The 21,996-nt window shown below is 33.1% G+C and overlaps 1 protein-coding gene and 1 long non-coding RNA gene across 4 annotated transcripts in view; one reads left to right on the forward strand and one right to left on the reverse strand.

Moving 5' to 3' along the window:
- Positions 1–6,547: 6,547 nt before the first annotated feature.
- Positions 6,548–21,996, forward strand: part of LOC100368674 (myelin regulatory factor-like) — a 50,174-nt gene continuing 34,725 nt past the window's right edge. For 2 of the 3 annotated variants that reach the window (XM_085499808.1, XM_085499810.1), the window contains exons 1-3: positions 7,085–7,339; positions 10,667–10,736; positions 15,118–15,288. In XM_085499808.1, coding sequence (XP_085355934.1) covers positions 7,297–7,339; positions 10,667–10,736; positions 15,118–15,288 — 284 coding nt within the window. In that variant the 5' untranslated portion in view covers positions 7,085–7,296. Of the gene's footprint in view, positions 6,664–7,084; positions 7,340–10,666; positions 10,737–15,117; positions 15,289–21,996 lie in introns of those variants that run through there. The other variant, XM_085499809.1, reaches the window with a different exon arrangement.
- LOC146750446 (uncharacterized) lies at positions 12,026–12,920 on the reverse strand. Its single transcript, XR_014931033.1, has 2 exons — positions 12,689–12,920; positions 12,026–12,199 (listed from the first exon to the last, which is right to left on the reverse strand). It is a non-coding gene; the product is annotated as an uncharacterized LOC146750446 (long non-coding RNA).

The following is a 21,996-nucleotide window of genomic DNA, read 5'->3' on the forward strand; positions in this document are numbered from 1 at the left end:
GGTTGATTGAAACTTTCTTTTTGTAGTATGCAACAAAAATGTAGTTATCACAACTAATCTTTATTGCTATTAACTGATAGAAGCATTGTATTTCTAAGGATGCAATAAAGTTATTAAGGTTTCGAGCTCTATGGGGCTAAACCCTATTGTAATTGCTATGTTTATTATTATTATTCCGCCGTTTTTTTAAATCACTGTCTAACTTGAAAAATAATGCTGCGATTGATTTGCCATTATGCATGCTGATAAAGGGGCATGAGTTGTGGTGCATACCCCAAAACCAGCTATGTAGGTCACATGACCTGGCCGCCATCTTAGGTAGAACACAAACTGGAAGTGCTCAATTGCACCACTTTCTGAGGGTCTAGGAACTCCCGTTTTTTTTGTGTGGCATCATTGGCTCATGTCTAGCAAATATCATCAATAAAATCTTTAGCGGTCATGTGACCTTGGCCGCCATATTGGATTTACTAAAAATGACAAAATTTTTTAAAAATCTTCTTCTTAAAAATGGCTCATTCATGTGATTAAAAATTTGCTTTGCAGCACCTATGGCCATAGCTCTACATAGCCATCTTGGATTTAGTAAAAAGTGAAAGTACGCTATAACTCATGAACAATTTGCCAGATTGTAACAAAAGTTGGCATACAACATCCCTTCAATAAGATGATTATGTGTTCTTGAAAATATTTCCCATGATTCAAGTGGTTTTGGCAGCCATCTTGAATTTATCAAAAAAATGCAAAAAACCTCAAAAAATTATCTTCTTAAAAACTGCTTGCTTGTTTGACAAGCAATTTAGCATATAGTATCTCTGTTGATAGCTCTACAAAGTTACTGAAGCAGATTTTTGAAAAATGGCTTCCTTTGGCAGCCATCTTGGATTTAGTAAAAAGTGAAAATACGCTATAACTCATGAACAATTTGCCAGATTGACACCAAAGTTGGCATACAACATCCCTTCAATAAAATGATTATGTGTTCATGAAAATATTTCCCATGATTCAAGTGGTTTTGATGGCCATTTTGAATTTATCACAAAAATGAATCAAAGAAAGCTTAGAAAGAACTCCCATGTGTTGAGAGTATTGGAGACACATTAAATATAATTTGAAATTACTTAGCTGAAAACTAATTATGCAAATCAGAAAATTAACATGAACAGATTTGATTGTAAAACTAATGAGGTCTGCGCAATGTAACAAAAACTCTATGTACCAAGTTTAATTGAAATGTGATTATAACCAAAAAATTATGAATTATTATGCTAATTAGGGAAATAATATGAACAGAGTTTTACCCCAAACTAATTAGGTTAGTACATTGTCCTAGAGCATCTTTGTACTAAGTTTCATTAAAATGGAAATTAGTACTTTAGATATCAGTGTGAAAGCTTAAAATTGGTTAATTATGCAAATTGGGTAATTAATATGTACAGATTTTAACCCACAATTATGCAGGTCTGTCTATTGTCCTACAGCATCCATGTATAAACATTCATTAATATGTGATGATTAGTACCTGAGATATCAGTGTGAAAGTTGGAAATTAATTATGCAAATTAGGTAATTAATATGCACAATTATTTACCCTGAAACTAATCAGGTCTCTGCATAGTCCTAAAGGATCTATGTACCAAGTTTCATTGAAATGTGATGATTAGTACTTGAGATACTTGTGGAAAAGCTGAAAATTAACTAATTATGCAAATTAGGTGATTAATATGCACAAATATTTATCCAAAACAATCAATCTCTGCATAGTCGTTGAGTATGTAAGCACCAAGTTTCATTGAAATGTAATGCTCACTACTTATATCAAAAGCTGAAAATTAATTAATTATGCAAATTAGGTAATTATATGTACTGATATTACCATAAAAACTATCAGGTCTGTGCAGTGTCATATGACATCTATGTACCAAGTTTCATTGAAATGTGATGATTAGTACTTGAGATATCAGTGGAAAAACCGAAAATTGACTAATCATTATGCAAATTAGGTAATTAGTATCCACGGATTATTACCAAAAACTAATCAAAGCCTAGCATTAGTTCAGAGCATCTATGTACCAAGTTTCATCAAAATCCAATGAGTGGTTGTTTAGATATCAGTGGAACAGTCATGGAACCACTAAAAAATAGCTAATTATCATGCAAATTAGGTAATTAATATGCACGGATTTTTACCCAAAACTAATCAAACCTGCGCATATGTTCAGAGCATCTATGTACCAAGTTTCATCAAAATCCAATGAGTGGTTCTTTAGATATCAGTGGAACAGTCATAGAACAGCTAAAAATTAGCTAACTATCATGCAAATTAGGTAATTAACGAGCATGGATTTTTACCAAAACCTAATCAAAACCTAGCATTAGTTCAGAGCATCTATGTACCAAGTTTCATCAAAATCCAATGAGTGGTTGTTTAGATATCAGTGGAACAGTCATGGAACCACTAAAAAATAGCTAATTATCATGCAAATTAGGTAATTAATATGCACTGATTTTTACCAAAAACTAATCAAATCTGCGCACATGTTCAGAGCATCTATGTACCAAGTTTCATCAAAATCCAATGAGTGGTTCTTTAGATATCAGTGGAACAGTCATAGAATAGCTAAAAATTAGCTAATTATCATGCAAATTAGGTAATTAACAAGCATGGATTTTTACCAAAACCTAATAAAATCTGCGCATTGGCCCAGAGCATCTATGCACCAAGTTTCATCAAAAACCGATGTATGGTTCTTGAGATAGCAGTGGAACAGTCGGACACACACACACACATACAGACACACTAACTGCAAAGATTCCCATTTTGTGCTTCGCACATGGGAGTCAAAAATTCCTCAAAAAATCATCTTAATTATGAATGGACATTGGACAGATGACTATAAATGGTTATGTCTGCTGATTCCAGATTTATAATAGCAAAATACTAGAGGACTTGTTAAGAACAGTGCATTCTAGACATGAAACGCTTGAAAAATAATATCCTGAACCATGTTTTAGTTAAACCCCATAGCCATATTGAACCATACGTAATTGACCCCAGGGCAATGACTTGACTATGAAATACAATGTTTCATCCCAAGTATGGAGTTTTAGTTTCACTGATTTTTGATGAGTTAAATGTGAAATATAGGAAAAAAGGTTTATTCGCTTGGTTTAATTTTCACCGAAGCACCCCCTTCAGTGAAAATAAAGTACTTCACAGTAGTTATCATATTTGTTCCATTTGGAGTGCATGCAGTTACATATTACATAATGACAAATTTAAACTACATTACAGCTAAAGTGTCAAGAGTAGAACAGATTTTGATTTGAACCAACACTACTAATTTTGTTTAGTGAGTACAGGTATACTGTTTCTTCTCATGCCATACTTGTCTTGTCATGCCATGCTTTATTATTACTCTTCGTAATTACTGGATGAAATATGACAAAAAATACGTCATGGATTACCACTATGCAGATATTTATATTCATTTATTCAGTGCCTCCATGAACAGACTATGAAATGATGTCTAGTAGAGATAGGGGAAAGCAGGTCAGCTTGGCCCCTAACCATCCTGACCTGACTTTGGTCACCTTGACCCTGGTATCATACAATTTATAAGTTCCTCATTTACTACTGACAAATTTAACATATAGTGGTTTTAAATACTGTGTTTGATTCCCATATGTGAAGAAAGTACAATGTACATGTAAGCTTATTTTAGGTGTAAAAATGATACAAATCCACTACCGGTATGTATAGAACAGCTTGATGCATGGCCATTTTATACTTATCACACCACTAGACCTGTTGACCAATCAGAATCCAGGATTTGACACGAGTTATAAGTCATACTTTATTTTTGAGCGAGACAAAGGAATCATACATAAATTCGTGTAAAACCTGATGTATAGTAGGTCACATTTCGGCTATGATCCGTAATGTCCCAGCTTCAAAGTTTGTTTTGCAAATGCAATTGAAAACACACATTGCAAGAACAATTCTAAGTTCAGCAGAGGTGTCAACATTTTAATAGATTTTCCTCGGAAATGGTTCAAAGTTCTCTGTGGTATTTCATCGATATTAATCAACGCAAGGTTGCCTAGACCAAATGGTACAATCGTCACGTCATGCCCAGTCATATTTAAGATTAGAGACACTGCTTGAATGAAAGAAACACACAAACGCAAAACATACTGAAAATAACAGATGGTTATTTTTTCACAAAAAGTTGCAAATATTTCGTCAGTTAATAAACTGGTTTGGTAGATTATGTGTCAATCACTCGTTTTAAGATGCATAATCTAGCAAAGTCATTTGTTATATATTATGTGTGTTGTTAAATATTGTACTTAAAATACATGTATATTTACACTGTGCTCATTTTGCAGCAGCAATATTTAAAACCACTATACATGGGAGGATGTTTCAACATAAAACCAAAAACTGTTTTTTCTCTAGTGTTATCATATGAAGCCGAATACTGAATACACTATTTTGATTTTTTGAGCCATTTCACTGGGTTTTATAATCACAAACTTGGATGGGTACATGTTCTATTGTTATTCTATATGTTCTCATAAATTTAGCAAATTTTACTTGCAAAAAGAGCAAAATTAAAAACCAGTGAATAAATAAATAATTTACAGTACTTTGAAGCAAACATACTACTTCATAGGTTTTGTGGGGGCATTATTGTAGCTAATTTGCAATGCTGCGGCATTTGGGAGAGAAAGCCTCACATGCATCAGCCAATAGGAAAGCATTTTGCAGCCACAGTATGTATAATAAACAAGCCATGCATGGCACATTCCCTGTTAGTTATCAAATTTAAGATATATAGTTTTGTTTACAGTGATATAGTTGAACATAAACATGTCAAAGATATGGATCCAGACACTTGAGTATGATGATTTTTTACATTCAAATAATTGACATGACATGTCATCTTGTATCTGATCATCAAACAAGTACTTGTCCATAGTGAGAGATATTTCTCTGGAACAGCAATAATTAAAACAAAATCGCCACCACTCGGCCATTTTATATAGGAATGTCAAACCAATATATCTGTATGTTTATGATATGATGTATAATGAATACATAAAATTTGACATTATCAGTAAAAGCATGTCAGAGATATGGCACTAGAACCGCTTTCATTAAAACAAAATGGCTGACTGGCGGACATTTTGAATACGATCTGAAAAATAAAATGATGTGCATCAAGGTCCCATAATGTCCAATGTATGTACCAGGTTTAAACAAAATCTACCTGTAAACAGTCCAGTCCAGATCCGGTTCTGGAATGCCATTATCATTTTTCAGCACAAAAAGGCCGCCATTCAGCCATCTTTAATCTGATAGTGAAACAAATTGATGTGCATATGTATAATATTATGCACAATGTATGGGTGCAGTTTGGTAGTAATGGGTCCAACCCTGTCTAAGATATAGGTCCAGACGCATGGACGCACAGATTTCAATCCACAAGTCCAAGTTTTTGGACTGCGTCCAATTGAACAGGAACTAAAAAATAAAACATACAAAGAAACCAAGAGCTACAGAATTGAAGCTATACCACTGAACATTTGTAATTTTATGTAGCAGGTATTAATTATGAAAGAATAATTGAACCTTCCTTTGGTACTACATAAGAAGATCCTCATGTTCTAGAAAATTTAGCAGCATGAAATTGGCATTGGAATAGAACTATAGCATTGGATTGAAAATATACCAAAAATAAGCACGCAAGTTTCTGCACATTTCCTTATGTACACACAATTGTGAACAAGTTGCCACAAAGATAATTGCTATGACCTATGTATCGTAGGGAACATTTTGCTTCAAAAAAAGATTGGATTTTGCCACATTTGTCGACAAATATATAATTTATCGGCAACAATAAAAAAATGTGATCAATTCCAGTTTACTTCTGAATGTCAAAAATAAATGAAACTGCTTATTTCAAATCCTATTTTTATCCAATTTCGGCGCCAAGCTGTTAATGAATTAACCTGCTATGCCTTTGTCCTCAGTACCGGTAGTACAGAGTGTTACTTATCATGACATGCACAGACCCCTCCCTGTCGCTCCAGGGAGGAAATCAAAATTATACGATCAGTACTACCGGTATTTATTACCCCCACCCCCCCGATTTTGCATACTGGTATTTAAAGTACTGGTCGAGGTATTGGGATACCGGAGATTTTCAGCCCTGAAATGACATCTTCTTCTCACAGACACTCGGTATGTTTCTTTGATAATAAAAAAGGACCTAAAGTAGGGCTGGTATACATTATACGCTACATTCGCCAGCGACTGACTACGTATACCGACTCTACTTTAGGTTCTTTTTTTATTATTCAAGAAAGGTATCGAGCGCCTTTGAGTATACCGACACTACTTTTAATAGGTCATTTTTATTGTCCAAGAAACGCACCGAGCGCCTGTGCCTCCTCTCCCCAATATAAATTTGTAAGGTATCACCACCGCGAGCTTTCCTGACATAGACTGCACATTTGTAGAGCGAAATACAGTGTTTCAATAACAACATATGCCGCTGAATAATTCACCTGTAACTGTTTACTGTCAGTAATCTTGTGCGGCAGCAGACAACATCGAACAACCTACAAAAGACACGGAAGCCGCCATTTTTTTTGGTAAGAATTGCATTATGGGAATTGTAACCCACAAATTTCGCTTGAGACAGTTCAGAGACAGTTTGGATGTCCGCGCTTGTATAAACGTATTGTTTTCTTATTTCACGAATTCTACTGAGAGTTAGTATGTAGATCACAATGATACTACACTGAATTCGCCAACTTTGAACATCTGCTTCTGCTACTTTTCTCGTTGACACACTTTACGGTAAACTTTTTAAACAGGAAGTTGTTTTCAGCGCCAGCCTGCGATGGAACCTTTGATCGAAATTGTGACGTCATGAGCAAACTTTCGACTCGACCCAAAGCCAGCTTATTTTGTTCTGATGAACCAAACTATTTTATTGATCATGATATTATGCATAAATATTGTAGTCTGTGTGCTACTTAGAGTTGCCAAACAACAAATATTGCTGAAATGAATAATATAAAGAGAAATAATCTACCCCGCAGACAAAATGGAATCGCCCCTCTTCATCTTTCACATGACCAATCAATCAAGTTTGTGCGTAAAGCAATAGCTCGAAAAGAAGACTTGACTATGGAAAAAAACACATTATTTTGATATATAGCCGTCTGTTTTTACATATTTTATCGCCAAATTACGGGAGTTGACGTTCATGCTGGGTCAACATGGATGTTATCGACGAGAATGAGGCACTAAATGCTGTCTTAGGTAAGTGGAACTTAGTAACATAGGGCCTAAGTTTTTAGCTATCCAATATGGCGATCTTCTTAGTGTCCCGTTCTTCCTTGACGAATTTGTTTATCAACCGTCGTTATTTCTTTATGACCACAAACGACATCGAAACCATTCTCCGCTGAAGATGGTGTACCGTAGTTGTTACACTGTGCCGTGTTTTCGCGAGGTTTGGACTAAACCCTGGGGCTGTCGCAAGAAAAATGACCGCTTGTAGCCTGCACAAAATATGTAAAACTTATGTAAACAAAGTTGAAAACACCACGTTATATTGTAATATTTTTCGGAATACGCGTGATTTAGAGTAACTGTTATTACGTAGTATATTGGCCTGACATTTATACTAAAAATGAAGAACACATTTTGACACTACCATGAGTTTTTTGACTACTTGTTGGATTGGACCATGCCGATTTCTCGTAAAATGGCTATCGTACCATATATAAAGTTCATGTTACAGGTCAGTGAGGTACAAGCTGTGGAATTGTTTTTTTTTTGCTACGACTTACAAATATATTTTGTATTATGCTGTTCTGTCAACGAAACTTTAGCTTTATTTGCGTGATGAATTATTATTTACAATTAAACTTGAACTTCTATCGGAAACGTCTAATTTGGTTGTGCTCCACCCACTTTTCGTCAAGTCGTTTTGTACAAATCCATTGAAGATACTCCGTGTTATTTTTAGAACTTTTAATAAAGGAACCTGATTTTTGTATTTTTTTTTCCAACTGTTTCAACAAATGTTCACCGTAATAGTTCTGGAAATGTCAATGAAATGATGATTCATTTTATTTATATTTATTTGCCACAACACTAACTGAAAAAAGTACAACAGTATGGACACTAATAACTGCTATTTTCAAAATGTAATATGCATATGTATATAGAAAAGTATAAAAGTTTAAAAAAACACGAAACCAAACCCTAAAAATCACCATAAAATGATGGGATACAAGGTTTACAAGATTTATCTGTCTTTTGTTGCCTGTTGTCATTTTAATCATGTAATTGTTATTTTCTGTTTATTAATGACACCAGTCACTGTCACAACATTTGCGAAAACAATTTCTCCTGCAAAATTATAGTGGTTTGTGCAGCAAAATGCATGTAGTTCTCACAGTGATGCCTCAGCACTTGAATACACACCTTTTTAGTCTCCCTTACTTTTTTGCTCCGCTGCTGACTTGCTTGACAGAGCAGAGCTGGCCTTCTTATTACAGATTGTTTGTTGTTGTCAACAATACTTTTTTGACTTCTTTTCTAAAATGATCAGCTGTCTGGATTTCATAATCACTACAAATTTACCTTTGCTTCGTTTTTTTTTTAAACTGAATTATGATTGAATATATAGGTCCCTCAAGTGTACTTTCTCTAAGATTTGTTCATTTGGTGACGATTTTTTAAATTTTTTTTGAAAACCTCAAGTCATTTTGCTTTAATTATTAATATAAAGGTACCTCAGGTGGACCCCACAGAGTTGTTGATATGTTGTGACAACATTTTCAATTTTCTATTTAAAAAAAAATATTTTTGTCATTTTTGATAAACAATGTTGTCAACTTAAGGTACTGTTGAACAGATGGCTTTCATTTTGTGCATTATGAAAATTGTAGACTTATATTCATCTAATTGGATTCTTGATCAATACACTATTAATTATGTTATTATTCATACATGTGTATCTCCCATCAAATCCATGCCTTCGATTCACTTTGATTCTCACATGACTCCTTTCTTAGGCTGTGGTACACAGATTACTTGCAAAATGTACATCACTAACAGTGGAGCTACATCGGATATCATCTTTTTTTACTATATATTATACAATTTCTCAGCCTTGATAATAAAATAATTTTTTTTAATATCAATATTTATTTTAAAATAACCATTCTTGAATAGTACATAATAATGATGTCATTCACAGGATGTGACGTCAATATGAAATTATTGACTTTTTGGGGCAGAGCCTGTTGTTCATATGTGGTTTGAATATGGTCATACATGTTTGAATGAGTTTGCTAAGCATAAAGTTATTGTATATGTACCTACCGACAAATACTATGTAGTCTGAATATTTTTTAGTTTCAATTGTTATTTACATTTACTGTTGTCCGATACCTAACCTTTATGTTTTTTGTTTTTGTCTTCTGAATTAATAATTGTTTAATTTTTTTATATCAGTTTGTTTTCATGTTTTTTTTTCTTGTCAGTTGTAGTTCTATAATCCTTTATTTGACCAATTTAAAACTGTTTTAATTTGTTTAATGTATGTACAAGTTACTGTTCGTGTATGTTCAATTAAATCAGCTTCTGCTTGTGATCTGTTGATGACGTAGTGAACAAGTATCGCACATTCCAGTGTGAGCTATCATTGATAACAAATAATTTCAATCATGTTTTCTGCATATTACATGACATGACAAAAAACTTCATAATAAAATATTAAATTTTACATGACATCCTGTACAAAACTTCATAATAAAAAGTTAAATTTTAATAAGTCCAAAGTATTATATAGACTTGTGAAGGCAATCTATTTTATCGTATACATAAATACCTGGCTTGAAAGTACTTTACCGTCGTGATGAGGTCTTATTATTTGTTGGCAGAATAAATAATATAATAAATAAATTAGTTTCAGTTTTGTAGATAAAAAAGCTGTAATTTGCATTTCCCTAGTCTAGGTGCTTCATGAAGGTCAAGGTTTATGAGGGGAAAATATCTGTTTTCAAGCCTGCAATGTTTAGTTTTCCCTCGTGGCCACAGGCAACCAAATTGAAATTTTAGTACCAGTAAATCAGCATCGTATGATGGTAAACGAAGCAATTGTACAAATGTATCTGAAGTGACAATGATATACAGACTGCAGGAGTGTCAGCGTATGTTGCCGATTACGAACCATTTAAAAAAAACTTTAGTGAAAAATTTAGTAGCCAAATACAAGAGTAAATGTATGTTATACTGACAGTCTGTATTTCACTGTCACTTCAGATACAATCATTACCATCATTATTCGATGCTTATTCACTATAATAGGATAAGATTCACTTTGAATTTCTTCTTTTTGCTGGCAGCTGGGTGGTTTATCACTCAGATACAAAAAATATGCAGTGATCGCTATACATTATTTAAGAACAAAAAATTACATATTATTGATACACGTGTGCGCAGTGCTAAATTGTGGGTTGAAGTTCTATTCTAACTTTTGGTATAAGTTTGTGCTTAAATAAAGTTGCCCCATAGTAATATGGCAATTGAGTTACCCTATTAATTGTCCTCATCTGTATTCTTTCCTTGCAGCAGGTGCCATTGACCCAGATTTTGACTTTCAACAGTTGGAAGACTTTATCACAAAAGATGAACCAGAAGTGTAAGTTACAAATAATAAAATTGTCTTTTTGTATTTTAATCACTCTTATTGTGAAATGTGCCTCGATTGTCGATGTCATTCAGAGAGTTCTCGTGAGTGAAAACAGGATCCCATGTATTTATACCTGAAAGTGAAGATCCTGGACACGGCTTTGTACTATGCTACATTGATCATGTATGTATAGTTTACTCCACATCGCCACTGCCAATTTATGTAGTCGTATAGTTACCCCATTTCCTGAGTGTTTTCAAAGCATCAAGGTAGATGTTATTGGTAACTGTCCTGTCTGCATAATGTTATTTTTCAATGATATGGGAAGTCAGATATTTGATGAATGGAATGGAAACGAGAAGACAATGTTCTTACAAAATTGTCTGATTTCTATACTGAAACCATCTTATTTTATGTGACTTTTATTATTAAATACTCATTTGCTCATAGTTTCTCTACTTTATCTGTATCCAAAAAACAACATTGTACTGTAAAGGGGGTAATTATTCACTGGGTTTTAATTAAGCTTATTTCGCTGACTGAAAAATGCGCTAAATTAAAACCCAGTGAATATGTAAAATTTAGCATAGAACACATTATCTAAATGACGAAATCGTGAATTTAAAACCCACTGAATATGCCTGAAATAGTAAATCAGTGAAATTTAAACCCACCTAAAAATTAATCGTTTTACAGTATCCCAGGATTGGGGGGGGGGGGGGGGTTACTGAAAAAGAGGATAGCACAAAGAACTTGCACTGTCTAAGTTCTACTAAAAATTGAGTGTTTAACTACTCTTCAAGACTTTAATCATGCCTACCAATATTTGCGATTCATTGGCAAAACACAACAAAATTAATGTGCCAATATTTGGCATGTAAATTTTCTTGTGTTTTGACTGGACTTTATGCCTGGCTCTTACATGTTTTTTTTTTTTTTTTTAAAACAATGTTTATACATGGCAAACTTGGTCAGTATGGTTAATAGGCAATCTGATTAAAATCTGATGTAGTGTGCGGGCTTTAATTATTTTAGCTATAAACTTATTTTAATTTTATTTTTCATTACTTTTGTTATTAATGCCCTTTTTATTTATTATTTTACTTTGATTTTTTTAAAATTCCGCCCTACCTACATCTGATCCGACGCCTATGTAAGTCCCGTTCAAATCTCGCGTAAGTAACAGCCAATCACAGACCCCCTTTTATACAGGCTGTCGGTTGCTTACTTTTCAGTGTATACGGGCAATCTATCTATACATTATATTTTGCCCACTTGAATAAACCATTAATAGAAAATTGCTAGTATATTTTTATTTGCAAAAGAAATTCCACAGCATTTTACAATTTTTGTCATTACATTGAATATGTTTTTCACTTCCAACAAATGTGTACACTTCCAGATACATCTTCGCCAGCCAAGGTTCGTTCATTCAGTCATCGCTTCAATTTTACATCACTGAGCATAATTATCTAGAATGGAAGCAAAAAAATAAGTGAATCGTAATGATTAGAACACTGTAAACAGCTATAGTAAACAATGCAAACTGATTTTAAATTGTATAGCGGTCACCGGCCCACGGCATCGACGCAGAAAATTGGAGCAAAATAATATTTCCTGATCAATTGCGATGTGTTCCAAATAAAAAAAATATTTTATTCCAGTCCAAATCAGCTCAATTACTTTAATAAAGAGTTATTGTATAATGTACAAAACATTGATACAATTTGATGAATATTTACAGTTACGGCTTCATTACCGAAGACGATTTTGGCCCGATCGTCAACAAAACATCACCTGTCTCCAGGGCAGGCGACTGAAAAAAGACACCGGTGTTCGGTCGAACCGGTGGAAACAAAATCGTCACTCCCAGAATAACTATGCAAAATAAGGATCGAACCATTCGAGCCACAATATTAACATAAAATGACTTTCGTTGCATTTTACAATGATAAACTTACCGAAAAGCCGTGTCATTCCCCGGGTGTCATTCTCGGTCGCTAACGTCTGTATAATCCGCCATTTTATTTGAGTCTGTTTGCTACCTGACGTCATCATGTGCACTATAGAAGGAGGTCTGTGATTCGTTGACTAAAATCGTCGATAGTGGGTCTCGTTGAAATCTCGTTACATAGGCATCGGCTCAGATGTAGGTAGGGCGGAATTAAAAAAAATCACAAAATCAAAATCAAATCAAAGTAAAATAATAAAATAAAAGGGCATTAATAACAAATATAATAAAAAATAAAATAAAAATAAGTTTATAGCCAAAATAATTAAAGCCCGTACACTACATCAGATTTTAATCAGATTGGGTTAATAGGGGGCATTTGATATCAGTTGCAATCAAATCAGAAAGTTTTGTAATGGCATATATTCATATTCAAAGGACATTAATACTCCATAAAACATTATTACAAAAGTCTGCACCAATGACGTCATAAATTCAGTGGCATTGATAATGCTATAATATCTAGATTAGATTACAAGTAAGAAATTACTGGTCTGGGATTATGTAAACTACAAATTCTGATTCTCATACCCTAAATATTAGAGAGGGACCCTCATCTTATAACATGACTGGTAACGTTTGTAATAACAATACCAGTTCCTCTCCTTATTGGGAGTTGCTATACGAAAATGATAACATGATCACTGTATTGTTTGTGATAATTTGTTTTGTATGCAATAAATAATCATCACCAATTGGTTTGTGGTACGGTATCACACTTATTATATGGGCTGTTATTGGGACCATCACATTTGCTTGTCGTGTTCTCATCATGTTTTTTTTAAAAGGCTTATTTTGTTTCCAACGATAATAAATATTAAGAAAATGGACTTTCAGCATTTTTATTGGGGAAAAAACAGCTCTCAGGCACCAGAGAATAATTCCTGCGAACTTGCAATGGCTTTAATCTTTCAAAGATATGTTGAGGTCTCCATGTCATATTTTGAAGTAAACACAGTATTCAGTTTGCTATTATTTCAAAATGTACGTATAGTTATTTAAAAATTACTGAAATTGCTTCTCATTATCTTGGAATGAAAGTAATTGCCCTGAAATTGTATACAGTCGGAAACAATACCATAAATGAGTGTGTGGAGTGTTCTCTGCTGGTGTTTCCTGTTTTCCTGGAAGAATCAGTGCAATATGGTGTAACTGGATACCATGCAGATTTTTAGTTGTCTTAAAGATAATTTCTTGGTGTGGCTATAAATTCCACAAATGTTATTTCTATTGGTAATAAACTTCGATAATAATAATAAATTTTGAGGTTGCAATTGGAATATAATTTTGTCTCATTAGTAATATTATAAACAGCCTTTTTAGCAAATTTTATTCAATGCAAGAATTAACAGAATCGTAATTTAACTACCAACAAGTAACTACCAAGTACCAACAATCTTATTGTGAGAGTATATTTATTTTTAATTTAGCTTCGTCTTGAATTAGTAAAATTATTAATTAGCTAAATTAGCTTAAATAACTTTCTAATTAAAAAACATGTTTAACAGTAGTACTTTATTAATTAGCCATTTGATAATTTCACTTTGCATTCATGTGTATATAATTTTCAATGCGATATTCTATTCTATTATTTATTAATATGTTAAAGTTAAATATTGAATGTGTTTAGTCATGGACATGTATCAATAAATTAAAATTATTTTTCGAGTTGACAACCATTACATGGACTCCACCCAGCACGTGACTAAAATAAATACATTGTATGACCTCTGAAAGGTCACACATCCTGGTACTTTTTAGGATACAATTTCAGCAGTTTTGTTTACCCCCAAAATGCAAGCATTTGTCATTGAAGTTCAAACACTTTTTAAAACAAAAATAATGTATGTATTTTATCGGAAATGATTCACGCAGAAAGGACAGTACCGGTACCAGGATTTAATAAGACCTACATGTATATATTAATGTTTTAACAAGTTAGATCTTTTTGAAAATTATTTTTTTTAAATGCCCTCACATTTGCATGTACATGTACATTAATTTCCAAATATCGTATTTGCTCCATGAGAAGTGCATCTCCAGTACAAACGTGTATAAGCCAAAAATATGAACTTATTTTGACCATTGACATGCTGTGAAATACTTTATTTTCGCTGAAGGAATGATTTAGTGAAAATAAAATCCAGCGAATATACCTTTTTTCCTGTATTTTACATTCAACTTTTCAAAAATCAGTGAAAATAAATCCCATACAAAAGTCTTTTCAGCAAAAATTAATAAAATAAAGTATATTATAGTACCTCTGTCATTTATGTAAGCACAAATACGGTAAATGTATGTATTCAAAATAAAATTGCATTTTTTTTGCTACACAATATTGCATTTACATATTAATTTTGTTTTTTAATCTTTTTGCAGATATTTTTCGGATATAACAAACCCGGTCCCGGTTAACAATACACCAAGTCTCAACATTTTGCCAAAATATGCACCACAACAAGTAAACAACCTCAACAAACAAAATGTTGACAACTATATGAAAAATATATCTTTACACGATAACACAGATTATCTACAACGTTTTCAAGAGTAAGTATTATTAATACTTTTACATCAGTAAAATCATTATGTATCTATTTTCTCATTTTATCATCACAAGTAATATTTCATGGTTTAAAGTTTACTTACATGATTGTGTGTGCTCTAAGTCAACAAATGTTCTTAACAATACACAGTCTGTAATAGATTTATTGAAATGGGGTGAACTGGAATACAACTGTTTTGTGAAATTGCTGGCTGGTGAGAAACTTAACAGGCACTATAACCTGCTTCCTGCCAGCCCCATGTACTTTTACTTTGACTTGCCCAGATAAGGTTTAAAAATATCAATATTTGTGTCAAAAATATTAACTTTCATATTTGTGTCAGACTTTGTTTGTCTTCCTAAAAGTTGCTAAATTAAGAAAAAGGGCTTCACCTTTTCAAAATTTGACTTGTAACCGTCATCACCATCATTATTGACCCTTTTTACAGCACAATCAATGTTAAGCACAGTGTATAAATTTGTATCCCCTATCCCTATTTCATAGAGTTCATTATTCAATGTTTGATGAAACAAATCTACTTTGGCAGGTCTTCTAACATGAATGACATGAATTTCCTACCGAAAAGGAGTATAGTACTCTATCTTGATGCTGGCATTTTTTTGAAAGATATAAACTGCTCGATAAGTTTACCCTAGAGATGTTCTAAGATTGTATATATAAAGTTTGTAGACTGCCTGACCTGACAAGTTTTCAAAACCAACATTTATAAAATATAATTTATGAAGTGATTCTACTTCTCTTGTGTAGAGGGATGACCAATGCAGCTAAATTACGATAATGCATATTGTAAAACACTTATAAATTGACAGTTTTATTGCACGCAACTAGCAATTGCTACACTCAATCACTTTTTCACACTAGGCAATAGTGCCATGTTAATTATTTAAATCTATGGTATTTTATGAATTTATATTTGTATGATTTAATAAATTACTGTTACACCCATATCTGGCGAGAAGTGTTGACATTACTTTTTTTATCATGTTGTCATTTTTGATAAATTTATAATGGCAGTGCGTTTAAGTCAAGCTGTGCTATACAAATGATGTATTTGACCTCGCCAGTTATACACACATACTTTCAAATGGTAATTATTAACAGGAGTACCAGTTCAAAACTTGCTACAATAGGATGTTGCAATAAAAATCATAACAACAAGTTATAAATCTATATCATAAAAACAAATCCAGCGTTTACAGGTCTAGGCACTAAACACACAAACAATGTAAGGCAATAAATTTTCATTTTATCTGAGCAGTGACTGGAAAGAAAGGAAGAAAGAAATGTTGTTTATACTTCAAAATTATGTGTATCAAAAAGATTATTGGGCATTTTTAAATAATTACTTAAAATAAAGTGTTGGCTTTTCAGAATACAAAAATATGATGAAATTAAAGCTGCAAGCTGCATCACAGGGGCCCAAGTATACATGCCATAAATAATGTCAAATGATACACATGATACACAATTTGTTTGAATGATTAGTACCATGAGGTCGAAATGCAGTTGGTTCCATATATTTATTTGAGATATAAAAGTTATTAATATATGGTCATCTGTTATTTTAATCAAATCTCTTGTTCAACATAGTCATGATAACACAGGATTCATCTTCCTAACTGCAACAGTGTTTGAGATACAACGATTATGCATATTAATGAGTTCACATGACAATATATGGTCATCTGTTATTTTATTCAAATCTCTTGTTTAACATCATCATAATAACACAGGTTTCATCTTCCTACCTGCAACAGTGCTTGAGATACAACGATTATGCATATTAATGAGCTCACATGACCATATATGGTCATCTGTTATTTTATTCAAATCTCTTGTTTAACATCATCATAATAACACAGGTTTCATCTTCCTACCTGCAACAGTGCTTGAGATATGACAGTTATGCATATTAATGAGTTCACATGACCATATATGGTCATATGTTATTTTAATCAAATCTCAGGTTCACTGTTGTCATGATAACACAGGAATCATCTTCCTACCTGCAACAGTGCTTGAGATATAACAGTTATGCATATTAATGAGTTCACATGACCATATATGGTAATCTGTTATTTTAATGAAATTGCTTGTTCCCTGTTGTCATGATAACACAGGAATCATCTTCCTAACTGCAACAGTGCTTGAGATATAGCAGCTATGCATATTAATGAGGTTAGAAGCCCCCCACCCCATGGGCGCGTAGCCACATGACCTAGCCATATGCCATTCAGGGGAAAGAATGTATCTAAAGAGTAGAATACACATACAAAATTTTATTCCAATCGGACTAATACAAAACATGTAGTTGCATAATTTCTATTTTCACAAAATCCAAGATGGCGGACAAACCACGTGACTGATCAAAATAATATTATTTTTCTCGTATGGAGGTAAGGCCAGGCATGGTAAATATAAAAACATCTCGTAGATTCGTTGACTCACCTCTGAGAAACAAATGCCCAAACTTTTAATCAATTTTGCTTAATATCCAAGATGGCGGCCAAACCACGTGACTTATCGAAAATATATTATTTTTTTCATATGCAGTTGAGGCCAGGCATGGTAAATATAAAAACATCTAGTAGATTCGTTGAATCACCTCTGAGAAACAAATGCCCAAACTTTTGATCAATTTTGTTTAAAATCCAAGATGGCGGCGAAACCATGTGACTGATCTGAAATTTTTTTTAGGTTTCTGAAAGGGTTAGATAGGGACATGCCATGACGCAGTATTTGAGATTAACGCTCAAGTGTGGCATGAGTAAAAAACTACTTCCTGTTGAGAACAAATCCAAAATGGCAGCCAAACCACGTGACCAATCATAATGAATTTCTCAAATCTAAATCTGCTCCATATGTAGAAGCTAAGTACTGAATATGAGAACATTTTACTTGGCAGTTCTGAAGAAGAAGATTTTAAAGTGTTTTTTGCCGTTTTTAGGAAAAACAAAATGGCGGGAAAAGTCACATGACCGCTAAAGTTTTTATTTCTGATATTTATTACACATGAGTTGTACTATATACCATAAAAAAATCTAGACGCCTAGACCCTCAGAAAGTGGTCAAACAGCCACTTCCGGTGTTATTTCAATCCAATATGGCTGCCAAACTAATTGGCCAATCAAAATTCTGAAAGCATGTTGCACCAGTTCACATTAGGGACTATCAGTATAGAGCATTATCAGACTATTCCGTTCAGCGGATTTCTCAAACGGCTTAACGAAAAAAGTTATGGAAGAAAGAAGAAGAAGAAGAAGAAAGAAGAAGAAAAAACCGAACAATAAGAATAGGGGCCACGCCCTACAGGATTGGGCCCCTAATTATGACCGGTTGAATTTTCAAAGGAAATAATCAGTGATCAGAAAAATATTGGGTGAGCAAAAGGTGCATTGCTTGTGATTTGAAAAGGACAATTTAAGTCAAAACATGGTTTTGTGGCCAATAAAAAATATTTTGACAGAGTTAGCATCAAGAAATAAGCTTTATTGTGCAAGTAGGTAAAACACATCTCAACTTTTCTCATCATGAAAGCTACTAAAACTTTTTAATACTCCATTTACTTTTTAATTATTGGGTAGTTTTTCATCAAAACCTATGCTTATTATAATAAAATTAATTTCTGCATTGCATTTTTTACGATTGCCAATATTCAAAAGATATTGGGAATTGTTGGTAGCAATTCATGGTATTCTGATTGGATAATGACATTCCTTTCCTATCAGGTAAAGAGATACGGTTGCTGGTCAACTCTTACCTTTGAGTTTCATCCATAATCGATTGAGTGTTTCTAAAACATTTTCTTCCAATAAAACTAATTTCATAGCAAACCAAAGAAAATATGAATTAGATGGTCATTTGCTGGTGATGTTTTGTTTCTTCTACTCTTCTAATGTTGTTCTCATTAAAGTCGAAATTAGTATTGAGCCATAGCTCAGGAAAAAAACGGAATTTCGGATGCCCGTTTAATTTTGTAATACATTGTACTGTAGAATACTTTATTTTCACTTGGAATTTTTTTTCGCTATTTTCGCTGAAGGGATGATTCCGTGAAAATAAAATCCAGCGAAAACACTTTTTTTCCTATATTTCACATTAAACTCATCAAAAATCAGTGAAAATAAATTCCATACAAAACGCACATAAAGCCTTTTCAGAGAAAATTAATTCCAGCGAAAATAAAGTATTCCACAGTAGTTGGAATTTTAGAAGCCAGTATATTACAAAAATCTGCCAAATAATTACGTGGTTACATTTTTAGAGGGGTTAACATTTTAGAATTTCTATGGTACAATATTCTTTAAATATTTTCAGGCACTCATTTCTTAATATTTTTTTTAGCAGTGAATATTTGATAGAGGTTCAACATGGCACGTTGTAGTGACTATCATGAAATTTTATAAAATCATTGAAAAATTGTAGCATCTGTAGATATTTCTGAAAGGAGGACACATATATTGTTTTCCACTGTAAAATCTATAATTATTAATTTAATAAAACATTTTTGTCATGTCCTTGGAGAAAAGGTCATGGTTACCGGTACTTGTTCATGAGGACACAGTGCACTGAGGTGCTTTGTTTTCCCAGACATCCACATGTAAATGCATGTTTTCAGTGAATGAAAATATTTATATGTGGGTGAGAGGTCATGGAATATTGACAATCTCTGGTAAAGGTAGTACTTGTTGATTACACAGTTGAAGGTGATTTGAATATTCATGAGCTGTTGGCTGTTCCATCAACCCTACTTTCATGTACTCTGGCATTGTGCCATGGTTTCATACATAAGGCGCCTCAGTTAAAAACGCTGAGTAAACACTGCCTTTGTTTAGCCACTCGTTGAGTGAAAATATTGTAGTAAGTTTGGTGCAATGATATTATAATGATTACTGTCTCCATTTATTCCTATATACATGTATATATAAATTTAGAAGTGTGGGGACTTGTACCATGGCTTTTTTTTTAAATTTCTCTGATTATAAGGGACGACGTCAAAGGATCGATGTCGGATAAAAAACTTAATTCCTTTAGTTTTTTTCCAAACCCCCCCCCCCTACCCCCCACTGAAACATAATTGATAAATATTGGTCATGGCGTCAGACTACATTCACCATTAAATACAAATTGATAATCGGACAGTAGTATTGCATAGCAGTTGGTTGTCGGGTGAGTGTAAAAAGATTTTACAAATGCACCTCATTTGACGCACAGATTTACACTCGAACCAAACCATTTTTCTGTTTTTTTTTCCCTTTTCGGTTATTTCTGTCCATGATTGGATAGAAAAAAAAACGAACTACAAATACTCCAAGATTTTTTTGACTTCATTAAAAAATAAAATCGTTTTTGTAGGATGGAAACTTTTTGAGGTCAAAACCCCTCACCCCCAAACTAAAAAAAATAAGTTTTTTATCCGACATCGATCTTTTGACGTCGTCCCTAAGTACAGTGTAACCTAGTGTTGTTGGCATGGCATGTATGAGATACAGCCAACTCAAAATTTGCAACAAATTGACTAATGCAATATAATTAGGATTGGGTGCCACCAGAATATCTCAAGACATTTGATACTACTGTAAAAAAAATCAATTAATTTGTGCATCTACTTTTAAAAAACTAATTATTATTTCTTAAAATTTGCTACTTAAAATCATGTATAGCAAGTGAAAGAAAAAATTAAATGTGTTGCAAATATTTACATTTGTGTCATGTTTATTAAGTTTAGTGTACTTTAATTTGCCAGTCACTGTATGTGTGTGAACTTTTCTCTTAACCTGATGATGCTAGATCAAGTCATAGCAAATCTTCTCTGATCTTCTTTTATCTGAAAGAAAAAGTTGAATCAATTTTTTCACTACGATCACTTTCCTTTTGCATATGCTATTAAGGCAGTTTGAGTCAAATTCAAATTTTGCTCCAATAATGAAAAACTAGTATCACCCTGTAAACTCACTAAATTATATTTTAAAAATGGTTTCACAATGTTAAATTTGATATAAATAATAATATACAATTTTTCATCCAATGTCACTGAGCAAAATTTTTAAATATGTATAAATAATCTCACCATTTGACCCCAGTGTAAAAATGAAAATTTTGACCATTTTTCATAATATTTCGGACTCTTGTATCTCAAAAAATCAACCGGTGACCCCATTTTTTTTCCATTTTGGGTATTCTGATGGTACTTGTACAAATGTATAAACTTTTAATAAAATTCTGCTTGAACTTCTTTAAGGTAGAAACATGGGAAATCAAAATCAAAAAGGTCTCTGAAAGTTACTAAGCATGCTACTATAACAACCTTTACATCATATGAAAGCTTAAATATAAGCAAATCTGCCATACCAATGTTTTTCTGAGGGGTTACCTGACGGCCAATTTCGCTATTGTGCTTCTTGATCTATTCGTACTACCATTTTGTCAACACTTTCATTCACGCAAATGACCTGTGAATAGCACAGGATATTTCTAACGCTGTAGACTAGACAATTATGGTTTTTGTGTGTCTGCCTTTGATTTATAGCTGCAACAATATTATCACAGACTTGCTACTGACAACAAATTTGACTGAGTCTGAGTTGTCAAAAAAAGGCACAATGGCTCAATTGGCCAACAGGTAAAAACTATGGTAGATGGGCTACCTAAAATGTATATCCAAGTTGTAATTAAAGCAAATTTAGTAACT

Source organism: Saccoglossus kowalevskii, chromosome 1 (assembly GCF_978046115.1).
Source record: "Saccoglossus kowalevskii chromosome 1, keSacKowa6.1, whole genome shotgun sequence".
Lineage (NCBI taxonomy): Eukaryota > Metazoa > Hemichordata > Enteropneusta > Harrimaniidae > Saccoglossus > Saccoglossus kowalevskii.